Raw genomic sequence first — 14,834 nt, 5'->3', positions numbered from 1 at the left:
GGAGAGCAAGAATAGAATGATAAATGTTCACCCCCTATTGTGTTTAATACGCACCCTCACTGAATCTGTTTGAAGTGCTCCACAGGAAGAGTTCTGAATAAGCACTGTGACAGCAGTGACAATCTTTTCTGTAGGAATGACACAGTAACCACTGAGTTCTGAGGCAGTTTCTCCCGATGAGTCAGTTGGCTTCTGTTGAACATGTCCTCTGGCCACATAAACTAATTTCTCCACCAAAGTCTGTAACTCCCCTAAGTTTCGCTCCTCGTCATTTCCTTAAAGCATTAAGGGAGGGGAAAAATGGATTCCTGGCCTGGGGCCACTGTCTCCGTGGAGTTTGTAGGTTTTTCATGTCTGTGTAGGTTTTCTCGGGGTACTCCAGTTTCCTGCCACATCTCAGAGATTCATGTGAGATGAATTGGTGTGTCTGAAGTGTCCCAGTCTGAGTGAGTGTGGGGGTGTGAGTGGCCCTGTGACAGAATGGTGTCCTGTCCAGGATACCTTCCTGCCGTGTGTCTTGAGCTGCCAAGACAGTATCAGGTCGCCCACAACCCTGAACTGGAATAAGCATGTTGGAAAAGCATTATCTTACTTGTTTTTATTCATCATTCTTAAATCTGTGTATAGCTCACATTTATTTCAGTGTTTAATATTAGATGTGTTTTAGGTCTTTATTTAGAAATTTGGTGTTTTTTTGTGACAGAAATATGCTGTAGAAATGTAATTCTTTTTTAAAATATATTTTATTGATTTTTTTACAGAGAGGAAGGGAGAGGGATAGAGAGTTAGAAACATCAATGAGAGAGAAACATCGATCAGCTGCCTCCTGCACACACCTTACTAGGGATCGCCCACAACCAATGTACATGCCCTTGACCGGAATCAAACCTGGGACCCTTGAGTCTGAAGGCTGACGCCCTATCCGCTGAGCCAAACTGGTTAGGGCAGAAATGTAATTCTTGTTTATATCAATTAGCCTATGATAAAATTGTTTTCATTATACATCCTTTCGCTTAAAGTTGCAGTTTCCACGAACCTATCGGCAGTGTTAAGACTCACTGTGTAGCCCGAGTAGAGAGGCTTGTACAGGCACAGGTGTCACATTCAAAAAGTCAGAGATGTTAAGGTGTTGGGGGAGCAGCACAGGTCCAGGGCCACATTCACAGAACTATCCACATGCCAGATCCTCTGAGCTGAGTCTCAAATGATTTCTGATAATGGCTTCTCATACATTGACCTCTCAAAGGGGAAATGCTCCCGTGCTCATGTTCTGTGGCGAGTTTCCATCTCCAGAATGCTCAGGCCCACAGCAGTGCTGCCTCTGTGGTGATTGCCATGCCTGCACTTCTCTGTGGAGCTTTTTAGCTGGGATTTGCATGCACATAAAGCACTTGCCTGACATGGCCACAGGCTTAACATCAGTTACAGCATGTCCCTAAGCCCTGAAATGGTTGAAAATGAGGGGTTTATTAACAAGGGAATCAGATGAATTGGTCTCTAGGGCTCCCAGCCTCCTTATCCTACTGTGGTCTTTTCCTTGGGTGTCTTATGTCTTGAGCTCTTCCTCTCATTCCCCTGTCAAAATCTGGTCATGTCAGAGACAGGGGCAGCATCCCTCAATAGCTCTGTTCCTACCAACAGGAATGCTGCTCAGGACCAGGCACTGTTTATAGCACTGCATGCCTGTCAACCCACTTAATCCTTATGGTAACTCTAAGAGGGAAATACTTTTATTTTCATCATGCTTATTTTGTAGATGAGGAAATTGAGGCACCCATCGGGTAGATAATTGACCCAAGGCCACACAGTTAGTAAGAGGCAGAGCTAGGATTTGAACCTGCCGTCTGGCTTAGGTTCATATACACCCAACTATTACACATTGCTGCTTTTAAACCTCCCCAAGCCTAAGTCCTCCCTCAGGAAAACTTTGATAATCACAAAATACTACCCCCACAATGCCTACTTCAGAGCATAGTTTAGATTTGAAGAATGACAATAGTGAATAAAGCTCTTAGCACAGTGAAAGGCAGCTATTATTTTTATTGAGAAAGTATAAATGACTGATAATTGCTTCTGTGTTCCCCAGGGAAGAGTATGTCAAAATGAATGAAAGCCATAAACTAACGGATTAAAAGCATGGGAGAATTTTATTCCTCAGTGGGCAGATCGACTAGGGGGAGTTTACACTCTCTACCCTCACACACACAAATGACATTATCATGAAAGGCACTGCAAGGATTTTAGAGGTTACCCTCTCAACTCAAATAACAGGAAACACATAAATAGCCCTGAGATGCCCTGCCTGGAGTTCCCATTTATTCCTACTGTGCTTTCAATGGGTCTCACTGTTCTGGCTGCAGTGTGACATGGAAACAGAAAACTGGCAGCGGGTGAACACAGAGCTCCCCGTGAAGTCTCCCCGTTTCGCTCTGTTCGACTTGACTGAGGGGAAATCCTACCGATTCCGTGTCCGCTGTTCCAATTCAGCAGGAGTTGGTGAGCCCTCAGAGGCAACGGAAGTGACTGTGGTTGGGGACAAACTTGGTAAGTGTAGAGCTTGGTTGAACAGCTATAAACTTATTGTACTTCAATTCAAGGGAAAATTCCAAAGCAAAAATTTTATTAGAATATACATATATATATATATATATATATATATACATCATATTTATACATATTATGAAGTAAAAGTGGTGACATCTTTATTATCTATTATAAGTTTAATTGATGACTATATTTGATGGATACATTTTTAAAATTTATTATTATGTAGTATCAAATTTTGAAAGTAAATTTCTTCAGGAGTTTCAACAGTATTGATAATGTATTTTTTCTGGAGTGGGTTACTGTGTTCCTGGGTATTTGATTTATCATCATTCTCTCAACCTAATATATTTATTAGTTTTAACAATCCTGTATAATAAGAGGGTAATATGCAAATTGATTGAATGGCAGAATGACTGATCGCTATGACATGCACTGACCACCAGGGGGCATACGCTCAATGCAGGAGCTGCCCCTTGGTGGTCAGTGCGCTCCCACAAGGGGAGCACCGCTCAGCCACAAGCCAGGCTGACAGCTGGCGAGCACAGCGGTGGTGGTGAGAGCCTCTCCCTCCTCCACAGCAGCGCTAAGGATGTCTGACTTTTGGACATCCCTCGAGGGCTCCCAGACTGCTAAAGGGTGCAGGCTGGGCTGAGGGGTCCCCTTCCCCCCAAGTGCACGAATGTCATGCACCAAGCCTCTAGTATATTATAAAATAAAGCAACCATATATTTGATATGATTAGTTATATAAAATTTATGTGTGTGTGTTTGTTCACATGTGTTAAGAATGAATTTTTTAAAGTGACCTTGAGTTCAGCATTATTTTTCTCTTTTCTCAGATATCCCCAAGGCTCCAGGCAACATCATCCCAAGCAGAAATACAGACACATCAGTGGTAGTTTCATGGGAGGAATCCAAAGATGCTAAGGAGCTGGTTGGCTACTACATAGAGTCTAGTGTTGTTGGCTCTGGCAAGTGGGAGCCCTGCAACAACAACCCGGTGAAGGGCCCACGGTAACTGCACTCTGTGTATGTGTGTGTGTGTGTGTGGTCATGTGGTAGGGACATTTGACTAGAGCTACAGAGTCTGTGAAGAGGAAATACAGCCATGGACCCACACAGCAGCAAAAACATCCAATGGAGGGATTTTAAAAAATAGTTCAATACTTCCTTATAATTTTTATTGGGTGACATTGGTTAACAAAACCGTAAAAATTTCAAGTGTACAACTCAATAAAACATCATCTGCATACTGCGTTGTGTGCCCATTACCCAAAGTAAAGTCCCTTTCTGTCCCCGTTTATCCCCTCTTTGCACTTGTCCACCAACACCCACCCCCTTTCCCTCTGGCTATCACCATTTGTTGTCTATGCCTATGTGTTATATATATTATTTTCTTTTTGCTTAACCCCTTCACCTCCTTTTCATCTACCACTTACCCCACACACACAGCCTCTAGCCTACTCTCTACATCTATGCCTCTGCTTCCACCCTGTTTGTTAAAATATTTTGTTCATTAAATTACACATATAAGTGAGATCATATGATATTTGTCTTTCTCTGACGGCTTATTTTACTTAGGATAATACATTACAGGTCTATCCATGCTGTCACAAAAGGTAAGATGACTTTTTTTTTTTTACAGCTGAGTAGTATTCCATTGTGTAAATGTACCACTGCTATTTTTTTTTTATTCTTTTTTTTTTAATTAAATCTTCATTGTTCAGATTATTACATTTGTTCCTCTTTTTTCCCCCCCATAACTCCCGTCCTCCCAGTTCCCGCCCCACCCTCCGCCCTCACTCCCCACCCACTGTCCTCATCCATAGGTGCACGATTTTTGTCCAGTCTCTTCCCGCATCTCCCACACCCCTTTCCCCCCCAAGAATAGTCAGTCCATTCCCTTTCTATGTCCCTGATTCTAGTATAATCACCAGTTCATTCTGTTCATCGGATTATTTATTCACTTGATTCTTAGATTCACTTGTTGATAGATGCATATTTGTTGTTCATAATTTGTATCTTTACCTTTTTCTTCCTCTTCCTCTTCTTAAAGGATACCTTTCAGCATTTCATATAATCCTGGTTTGGTGGTGATGAACTCCTTTAGCTTTTCCTTATCTGTGAAGCTCTTTATCTGACCTTCAGTTCTGAATGATAGCTTTGCTGGATAAAGTAATCTTGGTTGTAGGTTCTTGGTGTTCATCACTTTGAATATTTCTTGCCACTCCCTTCTGGCCTGCAAAGTTTCTGTTGAGAAATCAGCTGACAGTCGTATGGGTATTCCCTTGTAGGTAACTGAGTTTCTTTCTCTTGCTGTTTTTAAGATTCTCTCTTTATCTTTTGCTCTTGGCATTTTAATTATGATGTGTCTTGGTGTGGTCCTCTTTGGATTCCTTTTGTTTGGGGTTCTCTGCGCTTCTTGGACCTGTAAGTCCATTTCTTTCACCAGGTGAGGGAAGTTTTCTGTCATTATTTCTTCAAATAGGTTTTCAATATCTTGCTCTCTCTCATCTTCTGGCACCCCTATAATTCTGATGTTGGTACGCTTGAAGCTGTCCCAGAGGCTCCTTACACTATCCTCTCATTTTTGGATTCTTTTTTCATTTTGCTTTTCCGGTTGGGTGTTTTTTGCTTCCTTGCATTTCAAATCATTGACTTGATTCTTGCGCTCCTCTGTTCTGCTGTCGGGAGTCTGTATAATATTCTTTATTTCAGTCAGTGTATGCTTAATTTCTAGTTGGTTCCCCAATATAAGATCGAGGGTCTCATTAGTTTTCTTGTAGATCTCATTAAGTTTATCGGCGGCTTCTAAACAGTTCTTGAGAGACCTTAAAAGTGTGGTTCTGAACTCTATATCTTCCATTGACAATTTTGTCCTGTTTCTTTGTCTCCGCATTTTGTTATGCTTCCTTGATGCACCCCCTAGTGGTCTTTGTTTGTGGTCTTATAGTTAAATTTTGATTGTTGTAGCTAATTCCAGGGAGGGTTTGACCTCCAGGCCAAGTGGCTATGAGAATCAGCTGTGTCAGCAGTGAGAGAACTTCTGTCCTCTAGGGAGGTGCTAATCTGGCGTTTGCCTGAGGCTATCCAGCAAATGCCTCGGTGCAGGGCTTGGGCGGGGCGGGTCGCACAGGATCAACAGGGTGGGCCGGAGAGAGCAGTTATGGCGGCTCTCAGTCCTGTCCCCGGGGGCTCTGCCTCTCTCAGTCCCAGCAATGGCTGCAAAGCTCGGAGAGAAAGCTGCACTCGCTCTGACCGAAGCCAGACAGTCTCGCTTCTCCCGTTTGAGTCTGGGTCCCTAAAGACTCGCCTGTATCTGGAGCTCAGAGTCTGCGACTCCCTCCCGATTGAAAACGCCAGCCGCGCCCTCGGCCGCCAGCCCACTCCGCGCACTCCGCACCTCAGAATTTGACTTCAGCACTGCGCCTCCTCTGAGTGTCCGTATGCGTTTCTCTTTCCTCCTAGTTGTAGGACTTCCACTCAGCCAGCGTTCCAGTGGTTCTGGGTGATGTCCCTCCGTCTTTTAGTTTCACTTTTGAAGTAGTTGTTCAAAGCAGCAAACTCCGGCGTTAACCTATGCCGCCATCTTGGTTCTCTCTGATCCCACTGCTATTTTTTTTAAAATCCTATCTTGAGGATATTTTTTCTAATGATTTCTATAAGAGAAGAAGGAGGGAGAAGATAGAGAGAGAGAGAAAGATCCATGTGAGAGAGACACATTGATTGGTTGCCTCCCGCACACACCCCTACAAGGGCTGATAAACCTGATATCAAACTATACTACAAGGCCATATCAAACAGTATGGAATAAGCATACAGATCAATGGAATAGAACGGAGAGTATGTGCCCTTGACTGGGAATCAAACCCGAGACCCTTTGGTCCACAGGTCGATGCTTTAGCCACTGAGCCAAACCAGACAGGGCCACCACTGCTTTTTTATTTACTCATCTACTGATGGACACTTGGGCTGTTTCCAGATCTTGGTTATTGTAAATAATGCTGCAGTGAACACAGGGTTGCATATATTTTTTCTAGTTAGTTTTTTAGATTTCTTCAAATGTATTCCCAGAAGTAGAATCACTGGGTCAAAAGGCAGTTCCATTTTTCATATTTTGAGGAACCTCCATGTTGTTTTCCACAGAGGCTACAGCATTCTACATTCCCACCAGCAGTTGTACTAGGGCTCCCTTTTCCCCACATCCTCTCCAACACTTGTTTGTTGATTTATTGATGATAGCCATTCTGACAGGAGTGAGATGGTATCTCATTGTGATTTTAATTTGCATTTCTCTGATGCTTAGTGACGTTGAGCATCTATTCACATGTCTATGGACCATCTGTATGTCCTCTTTGGTAAAGTTCTTTATAAATTTTGGATATTAAACACTTTTCAAATGTATCATTGACAAATAAGTTCTCCCACTCAATTTATTGATAGTTTCTTTTGCCGTGCGAAAGCTTTTTAATTTGATGTAGTCCTATTTGTTTATTTTTCCTTTGTCTCCCTTGCCTGAGGAGATATAGCAGAAAAAATATTGCTGAGAGATAGCTGAGATTTTACTACCTATGTTTTCTTCTAGGGTTTTAATAGTTTGCAACTTATATTTAAATCTTTAATCCATTTTGAATTTATTCTTGTGTATGTTGTAAATTGGTGGTTTAGTTTCATTTTTTTGCATGTATCTGTCCAATTTTCCCAGTGCCATTTATTGAATAGACTGTCTTTACCCCATTGTATATTCCTCCCTCCTTTGTCAAGTATTAATTGACCATAAAGTGTGGGTTTATTTCTGGACTCTCTGTTCTATTCCATTGATCTGTATGCTTGTTCCATACTGTTTTATATGGCCTTGTAGTATAGTTTGATATCAGGTAGCATGATACCTCCAACTTTGTTTTTCTTTTTCCAGATTGATTGCTAAAGCTATTCGGGGTCTTTTGTGGTTCTCTATACATTTTGGAATACTTGTTCTAGATTCATGAGATATGCCATTGGTATTATAATAGGAATTGTGTTGAATCTGTTGATTGCTTTAGGTAGTATGGACATTTTAATGATGTTAATTCTTCCAATCCATAAATACAGTATATGCTTCCACTTACTTGTATCTTCTTTAATTTCTTTCTCATTATCCTATAATTTCAATTAGGGAGATTGAAAAAAATACTGTACTTTAAATGTCCAAATGAATTTAAAATTGAATAGGTCTACTACTATATATTTGATAAAAGGCTTACTTGTTATATTAAACACTTAGAAATACTTAATGCCAGCTATGATAAGAGTTCATTTCGTAGGTCTTTTCTGGTTCTTTCCTTTATGCTATTTGCCTTTTTTACCCCTCTGTTCTTGTCTTTAATAGCCAATGTTATACTAGATTCTAAGGATCTAATAGGCTCTAGCTAACCAAATTGCCCAGGTATTTTAAATGAACAGAAGAAAACATCAAACTCTGAACATCAACATGATTACACTCGGTGCTAATGAGACATAAATAACCAAACCAAGGACACTCCGAATAGTTTGCCAACACTTTGCTTCTAATGTGAGGAAGGTTATTTTTCTTGCTCTCAAATAATTTATCAACCAGCATTGCACGTTGATGATGAACTCTGGCCTGCACCCAAAATCTGGGCCTCCTTTGATTTAGGGCCAGTCTGAGAGGAGAATTCCACCCACACAATTGGCAGCTTATTAGGCAGCTCCTTCTTTGACCACTTGTACCTGCTAAATCCAAAGACGCCCCCATAGGACGCTTCTTTTCTAAAACTTGAGAGAATAGAGACAAACCACTTAATGGGAGAAGGCAATGTGTTTTACAAGAGATTCATTACTCTTGTTTGTTCATTTCACTTTTACTCTGCATTCCCAGCATTTTCCTGGGACTATTTAGAAACATTCATGGAGGAAAGCCTGCCTTTCCAGAAACTGATGGGAGCTTCTCAAGGATGGGCACCATGTTTTATTCGTCATTGTATCCACAGTACCCAGCTTAGTGTCTGGAACACTGATGTGCTCAAATAAATATTCACTGAACTGAGCTGGCCTAAGGGTTGGCCTAAATTTAAGATTGGTGTAAATTGTAGCTGCCTTTGTTAAATATTTCAACATGCAAATAGTAATAGAGTCATTAGCAGATCTGTTATTTCCTCTGGTTACAGTCCTTAGAATGGATTAAAACGTTACAGTGATTCATGAAACAGCTTTTTATAACCAGAATAGCTATTAAAGAGTGAGGTTGTTTTGTGTGAAACTTCCCATGAATTCACACCTTATTGTTGAATTTTTATATCTTAGTGGCAATTCTGGAGCCAATTTTTCACCTTACTTTCAAATTCAAGTAAAATTTCTCAAGTAATTATACCTCCCCTGGCATGCAGAAAGGCAGGGAATAGGCCTCAGTGATGAGGAGCCACCTATGCTAATGGCTATAAGGATGCACCTGAAATAGCCATTAATAATATTATTTATGCCACCTGTTATTTATTAAATGACTCCTATATGCAGGCCCTGTAATAGGTACTTTAAATACTTTATGGACAATATTTACACAAAATTATTATGTAGATATAATTATCCCCATTTTGCTGATGAGCACGCAGAGGCTCAGAAAGGTTAAGGGACTTATGCAGGGGAATACCAGGGCTCCTCATTGTTTGACAATTGCCTTAACAGCCTTCTTGTCTAAAGCACATGTTACCTGCATCTCTCTACACCTTTTTATTCCTTTTAAAAAATGAATCGTGCCCTTAGCCAGTTTGCATCAGTGGATAGAGACTGTCAGCCTGCAAACCAAAGGATCCTGGGTTCGATTCCTATCAGGGGCAAGTACCTTGATTGGACACTTCTCCCTGGCCTGGGCCCTGGTTGGGGCTCATGCAGGAGGCAACCAATCGATGTGTTTCTCTCACATTGATGTTTCTCTCTGTCTTTCCCTCTCTCTTCCACTCTCTCTAAAAGACCAATGGAAAAATATCCTTGGGTGAGGATTAACAACAACAACAAAAAATGACTCTTTTTCATAAAGCCAGATCATTCATTAAGTTAACAACCATCTTCTCTAATTTTCTCCTAGGAAAGTTTTTTGAAACTTCCTTTCCTTTCAGATTTACGTGCCATGGATTGGCGACTGGTCAAAGTTATATTTTCCGGGTCAGAGCAGTTAATGCAGCTGGACTTAGTGAATATTCACAGGATTCAGAAGCAATTGAAGTAAAAGCTGCTATTGGTAAGTTCCTTATGCATAACTTTGCTAAGGAAAAAAAATGATTTTTTCTAAGTTATAAAGGCAGATATCACCCTTTCCAGAAATTGTTTAAAGCTTCTAATATTGCTCCATGATTCCACCCTCAAATGATCATTTTCTCTGACTCCAGGTGACATCTTATTAACCTTCCATAGCTGTCATTTTACAGATCTTCATCACTTATCCAGATTCTGTGCATCTGTAGCCTTTTCATCTTCACAAGTCCAAGTTTCCTCAGATATTTCCCATTGTGGGAAACTCCATTCTAACTTCGTGCTCATCACGGGAATGTGAAGGGCCATCCAATTCCATGAAGTGGTATATCACCCATAACACAGATCATCTTGTACCTAAAAGCCATTTCATCTGCAACACAGCCTGGCTTATTTTCACTAACAGCACATTAGCATGCTTTTTATAAACTCCTCTACAATTCCTGCAAAGACACATGTGGTGGCTTAATCCTGTTTCATCTCTGCTTGCAAAGTAACCAACAGAATAAAACCAGTAACAAAGTAATTCTATGTATGTACGTGATGTACCTCACAATCTTAGATGACATGGGGAATGGTCCCTGAAATTTCAGAGCAATCAAAATGAAATTTGTCATATAGTAACACATTTAAAGAGAAGGGTCATTAAATATCAATTGTCTTCAGTCAGTATTCCATATTACTTTTTAATATTTCTTATAATATGGACAATAGTGAACATGCTGCTTTGAGGTTGAGAGGTACAGACCATTAATATTTCACTAATGTGCATCATTCTGTTATAAAATCAGGATCGTTAATGTTACGTCTTTTGTGTACTTTATGGTTCTTCCCCCCCCCCCCCATTCTGTTGAATAATACAACTTATATCTTCCAAGAAATATCTGAGATTTGCTTTCTCTTGTGTACACTTGGGTTCTGCAAATCCAAAATTGTTCCTGTTCCGTCTGTAGTTTTTTTGTTCTCATTTCTCCTTTTTCCAGAATATGGAGAATTGAAATATTTCCTTGGTGTACATTATGTGAAATCTATGCTCTCCATATTTCTGACAAATCCAAGTGATTTCCATTAAACCGAGATTGTTTTTGTTCTGTCTGTGGTGCTAATGTTTTTCTCTTTGTTCTATTAAGTAAGAGCAGTTTACACTGTGCCTGGGCTTAAAGTGTTTCTGTTGTTATCTGGCGATTGTAGGGGGAGGAGTGTCTCCAGATGTGTGGCCTGAACTGAACGATGCACCTGGTGGACTAACAGATTCCAGGGGAGGCATGCATGAAACCTCCCAGCCAACCTTTAAGAAAGATGCTTTACTTGATAGCAAACTTAGCAAACCTTCACTACCCAGTAGCTCTCACAACCTGGGCCAAAAAGAAGTGAGTAAAGTAAGTGAAACAGTTCAGGAGGAGCTTACCCCACCACCACAGAAAGCAGCTCTTAAGGGGGAAAGTAAGTCTGATGATCCAAAAAAGAAGAAGAATCTAGGTGAGAGCTCAAAGAGTAAAAATGTTCCATCTGTCTCCATCAGCATCCTCACCTCTCATTGTCTAGATCACTTTCTTCCATCTGTGTTCACTTTCATGTTTATTCTTAAGTTTATGTTTTCAGCTATTTATTGCAATACTTTTGTAATCTTTTATGGGTTGGCTTTTATACATAACTCATTGTGCTTAATGATAATAGCATATTTAAAGTAATTTGGTAATACAGTCCTTTTAGGTTTCTGAGACAGATATACCCCTTGCCTCATTTTGCTAAGGGAGTTAGAGATGAGAGCAGGAAAGGTTTGATCATCATAGCTTTGTGAGGTTCTTTGCAACAGTCTTAGTACACGCATAGGAAAAGGATTTCACAAAGAAGGGAGATTTTACCAAGATTAGAGTTATCAACTTCTGTTGTTCATCCTCAGGTTTTCAAATTACCCTTCACATTTAATTAAAATAAGTAAAAGTAACATTACTCCTTGAATTGCCATGAACAGTTTAACAGGGTATTATAATCACATATAGCTATGTTCTATAATATATGTACCACATGTCCAGTACTGATTTATTTAAGACTATCAGTAAGTTAAGGATTTTATGATTAAGATAATTGGTACTTGTGACATATATTCTAGGAGACAATGTTTTTTTTTTAAATAAAATAAAAATGAAATAATAAGCATGTAATGATACATTAAAACATGACTCTCATCTATCCCCTATTTCTACCCCACCTTCAACTTCTGTCACAGCTTCTATTTTTTTTTGACACTTTTATCTGTCCCTTCAACTCAGTGTAAGATGGGATATTCTTGTTTAACATTGCTCTGAAATAGGGAGAAAGAGAGAAAGAGTGCTCTTTTGTAAAATGTAGAGAATGAAGGAGGTTGGGGTTGGGGAGAGAGAAACAAATGTATTTTATTTTTAAAATATTTACTGTTCTGAGATTCTTTTTGAATGGTAATGAGATAGTTTCTTTATATTTGATAAGCCAAATAAATATTTAGAAAATTCTTTTTAGTCATTGCATATCTAGATAGATTTCTTTCTACCACCACATCCTCTCTATCTTTATTAAAAACTATAATTTCAGTAGTTGATCAGCAAAGCCACATAAATGAAGAAAGATTTTTAAAACATCCTCCAAATATTTTTATGGCTAGACATCAATACACACGGAAATAGCTATATAATATTTTTTACTATATGAATAATATTCCAACATCAGGTTAAAAATAATGAGACAAAAAGTATTATGTACTAAAAAAAAATCACATAGAAGATTGTGCCTATTTATAAAAAAATTTTAAAGGTGACATTTAACCTCAGAAGATTTTTCCTGTTTGTAGATAGAACCTATCTACACTAATAAAAGAGAAAAATGGTAATTGGCGTACGGCGATACCGTTTTCATTGGCTAATCAGGGCTATATGCAAATTAACTGCCAACTAAGATTGGCAGTTAACTGCCAACAAGATGGCGGCTAATTTGCATATGTAGGCACAATGCAGGGAGGCGAAAGGGAAAGCAGGAAGAAGCCCCCTGCCCCCCAGCCATGATCGGAGAATCAGGCGCCTTTGCCGCCCTGGCCAGTGATAGCAGGAAGTAGGGGTGGAGCCAGCGATGGGAGCTGGGCACGGTTGAAGCTGGCAGTCCCAGGAGCTAGGGGTCCCTTGCCTGGGCCTAAAGCAAAGCCCACAATCGCGGCGCCCCCCGCTGCCACTGCAGGTCCCTGCTGCCCGGGCCGGACGCCTAGGCCAGAGGCGTTAGGCCTGGGCAGGGGCGGAGCCTGCAACCGCGGGGAGCTGGGGGTCCCCTGCCCAGGCCTGACACCTCTGCCGGAGGCCTCAGGCCTGGTCAAGGGGCCGATCCGGTGATTGGTGATCGGAGGGTGATGAGGGTCAACTCCTCTGGCCAAGGCATCAGGCCTGGATGGGGGGCGGAGCCGGGGGTTGGGGGGATATGATGGTCCCCTTGCCCAGGCCTGAAGCCTGGGTCAGAGGCATCAGGCTTGGGCGGGGGGTGGAGCAAGCGATCAGAGGGAGATGGGGGTCCCCTGCCCAGGCATGATTCCTGGGCCAGAGGCCTCAGGCCTGGGCGGGGGCCAGAGCCAGTGATCGGGGGGAGATGGGGGTCCCCTGTCCAAGCCTGACACCTCTGGCGGAGGCGTCAGGCCTGGGCAAGGGGCCGATCAGGCGATCGGAGGGTGATGGGGGTCAATGCCTGAGGGCTCCCAGTATGTGAGAGGGGGCAGGCTGGGCTGAGGGACACTCTCCCCCCACACACACACCCAGTGCACGAATTTCGTGCACTGGGCCCCTAGTATAGTTATAATGTCTCACCAGGGTACCTGCGCCTGAATGGTTAAATGCTAATAACTCTGTAAATACTTGGAAATTCTCAATAAATGAATTGAAGCAGAACTTGATTTACATATTCCATTTTCCTCAAGGATCAAATAAAAACAAAATGACATAATGAAACAAAAATGTATATCTTGAGGAAAATATTCCTTTTTTAGGGGAATGGAATCATTTTGCTGGATATTGCACCATTTTGCTTTTAATGTTTCAAACTTATCCCTCTTGGGGGCTGGGAGGTAGTTTTTTTTTTTTAAATCTTTAGAATAATAATTGCAGTGCCTTTTTGGCCCTGCGTGAATTTGTTTCTCATACACCAAATCAGATGCCAAGTTACTGATCAGTGCCACATTTTAATTTTATACCACAAGACCCAGTGCCTTCACCATGGAACCAGTGAAACAAGTTTAATGTATATAGAATCATAGATGCATTTCTGTCTACTCACAAGTATTCATATTGCAACAGCGGCACCATCTCCACCCTATGATATCACTTGTCTTGAAAGTTTTCGTGACTCAATGGTTCTTGGATGGAAGCAACCAGATAAGAGTGGAGGGGCTGAAATTACTGGCTATTATGTGAACTATCGTGAGGTAATTGATGGGGTACCAGGAAAATGGAGAGAAGCCAACATCAAAGCTGTCAGTGAGGAAGCATATAAGGTAAGAATGTGACCTTCTGTAGTGTGGAGTGTCACATGTATGACATACTCAACACGCACACATTTGCACATGCATGCACATGCCCAGCACCTTGTAAAAGATCCATGTCATTTCTCCAGTGTTCATTGCCTGCAATGACATGAGTTTTGTAAAATGTATATGAAGATAAATAGGATGTATGTTTATTCATACACATAAGCATAATTTCTTAGAATGTTTATTATGAAATGTATACTTACGGTGAAGACTAATGTTTCTTACAAAAATTAACTTACAAAGTATCTATAACAAATATGCCACTAGCTTCAAGAATCCCAGAATCCAAATGAATCTGGGTGTTTTTTTTAATTGAGAGAGAAAAACATTGATGCAACAGAGAAACATTGGTTGGTTGCCTCACACACATGCCCTGATGGGAGATCAAACCCACAACCTGGTAATGTGCCCTGGGAATTGAACCTGCCACCCTTTGACATACAGGACAATGCTCCAACCAACTGAACCACACAGGTCAGGGCTGGGATTCTCCTAATTTTAAC

General features: G+C 41.0%; 1 protein-coding gene across 1 annotated transcript in view; it reads left to right on the top strand.

Annotated features, from left to right (window-relative positions):
* Nucleotides 1–14,834, top strand: part of MYOM1 (myomesin 1) — a 110,959-nt gene that overhangs the window by 54,142 nt on the left and 41,983 nt on the right. Inside the window, exons 14-18 of the mRNA XM_081096938.1 lie at nt 2,361–2,544; nt 3,386–3,560; nt 9,659–9,780; nt 10,983–11,270; nt 14,099–14,295. Of these exons, the coding sequence (XP_080953064.1) occupies nt 2,361–2,544; nt 3,386–3,560; nt 9,659–9,780; nt 10,983–11,270; nt 14,099–14,295 (966 nt within the window). The remainder of the gene's footprint in view (nt 1–2,360; nt 2,545–3,385; nt 3,561–9,658; nt 9,781–10,982; nt 11,271–14,098; nt 14,296–14,834) is intronic.

Source organism: Myotis nattereri, assembly GCF_964212035.1.
Source record: "Myotis nattereri genome assembly, chromosome: 8".
NCBI lineage: Eukaryota > Metazoa > Chordata > Mammalia > Chiroptera > Vespertilionidae > Myotis > Myotis nattereri.
This window is presented reverse-complemented; position numbering and strand designations above follow the sequence as displayed.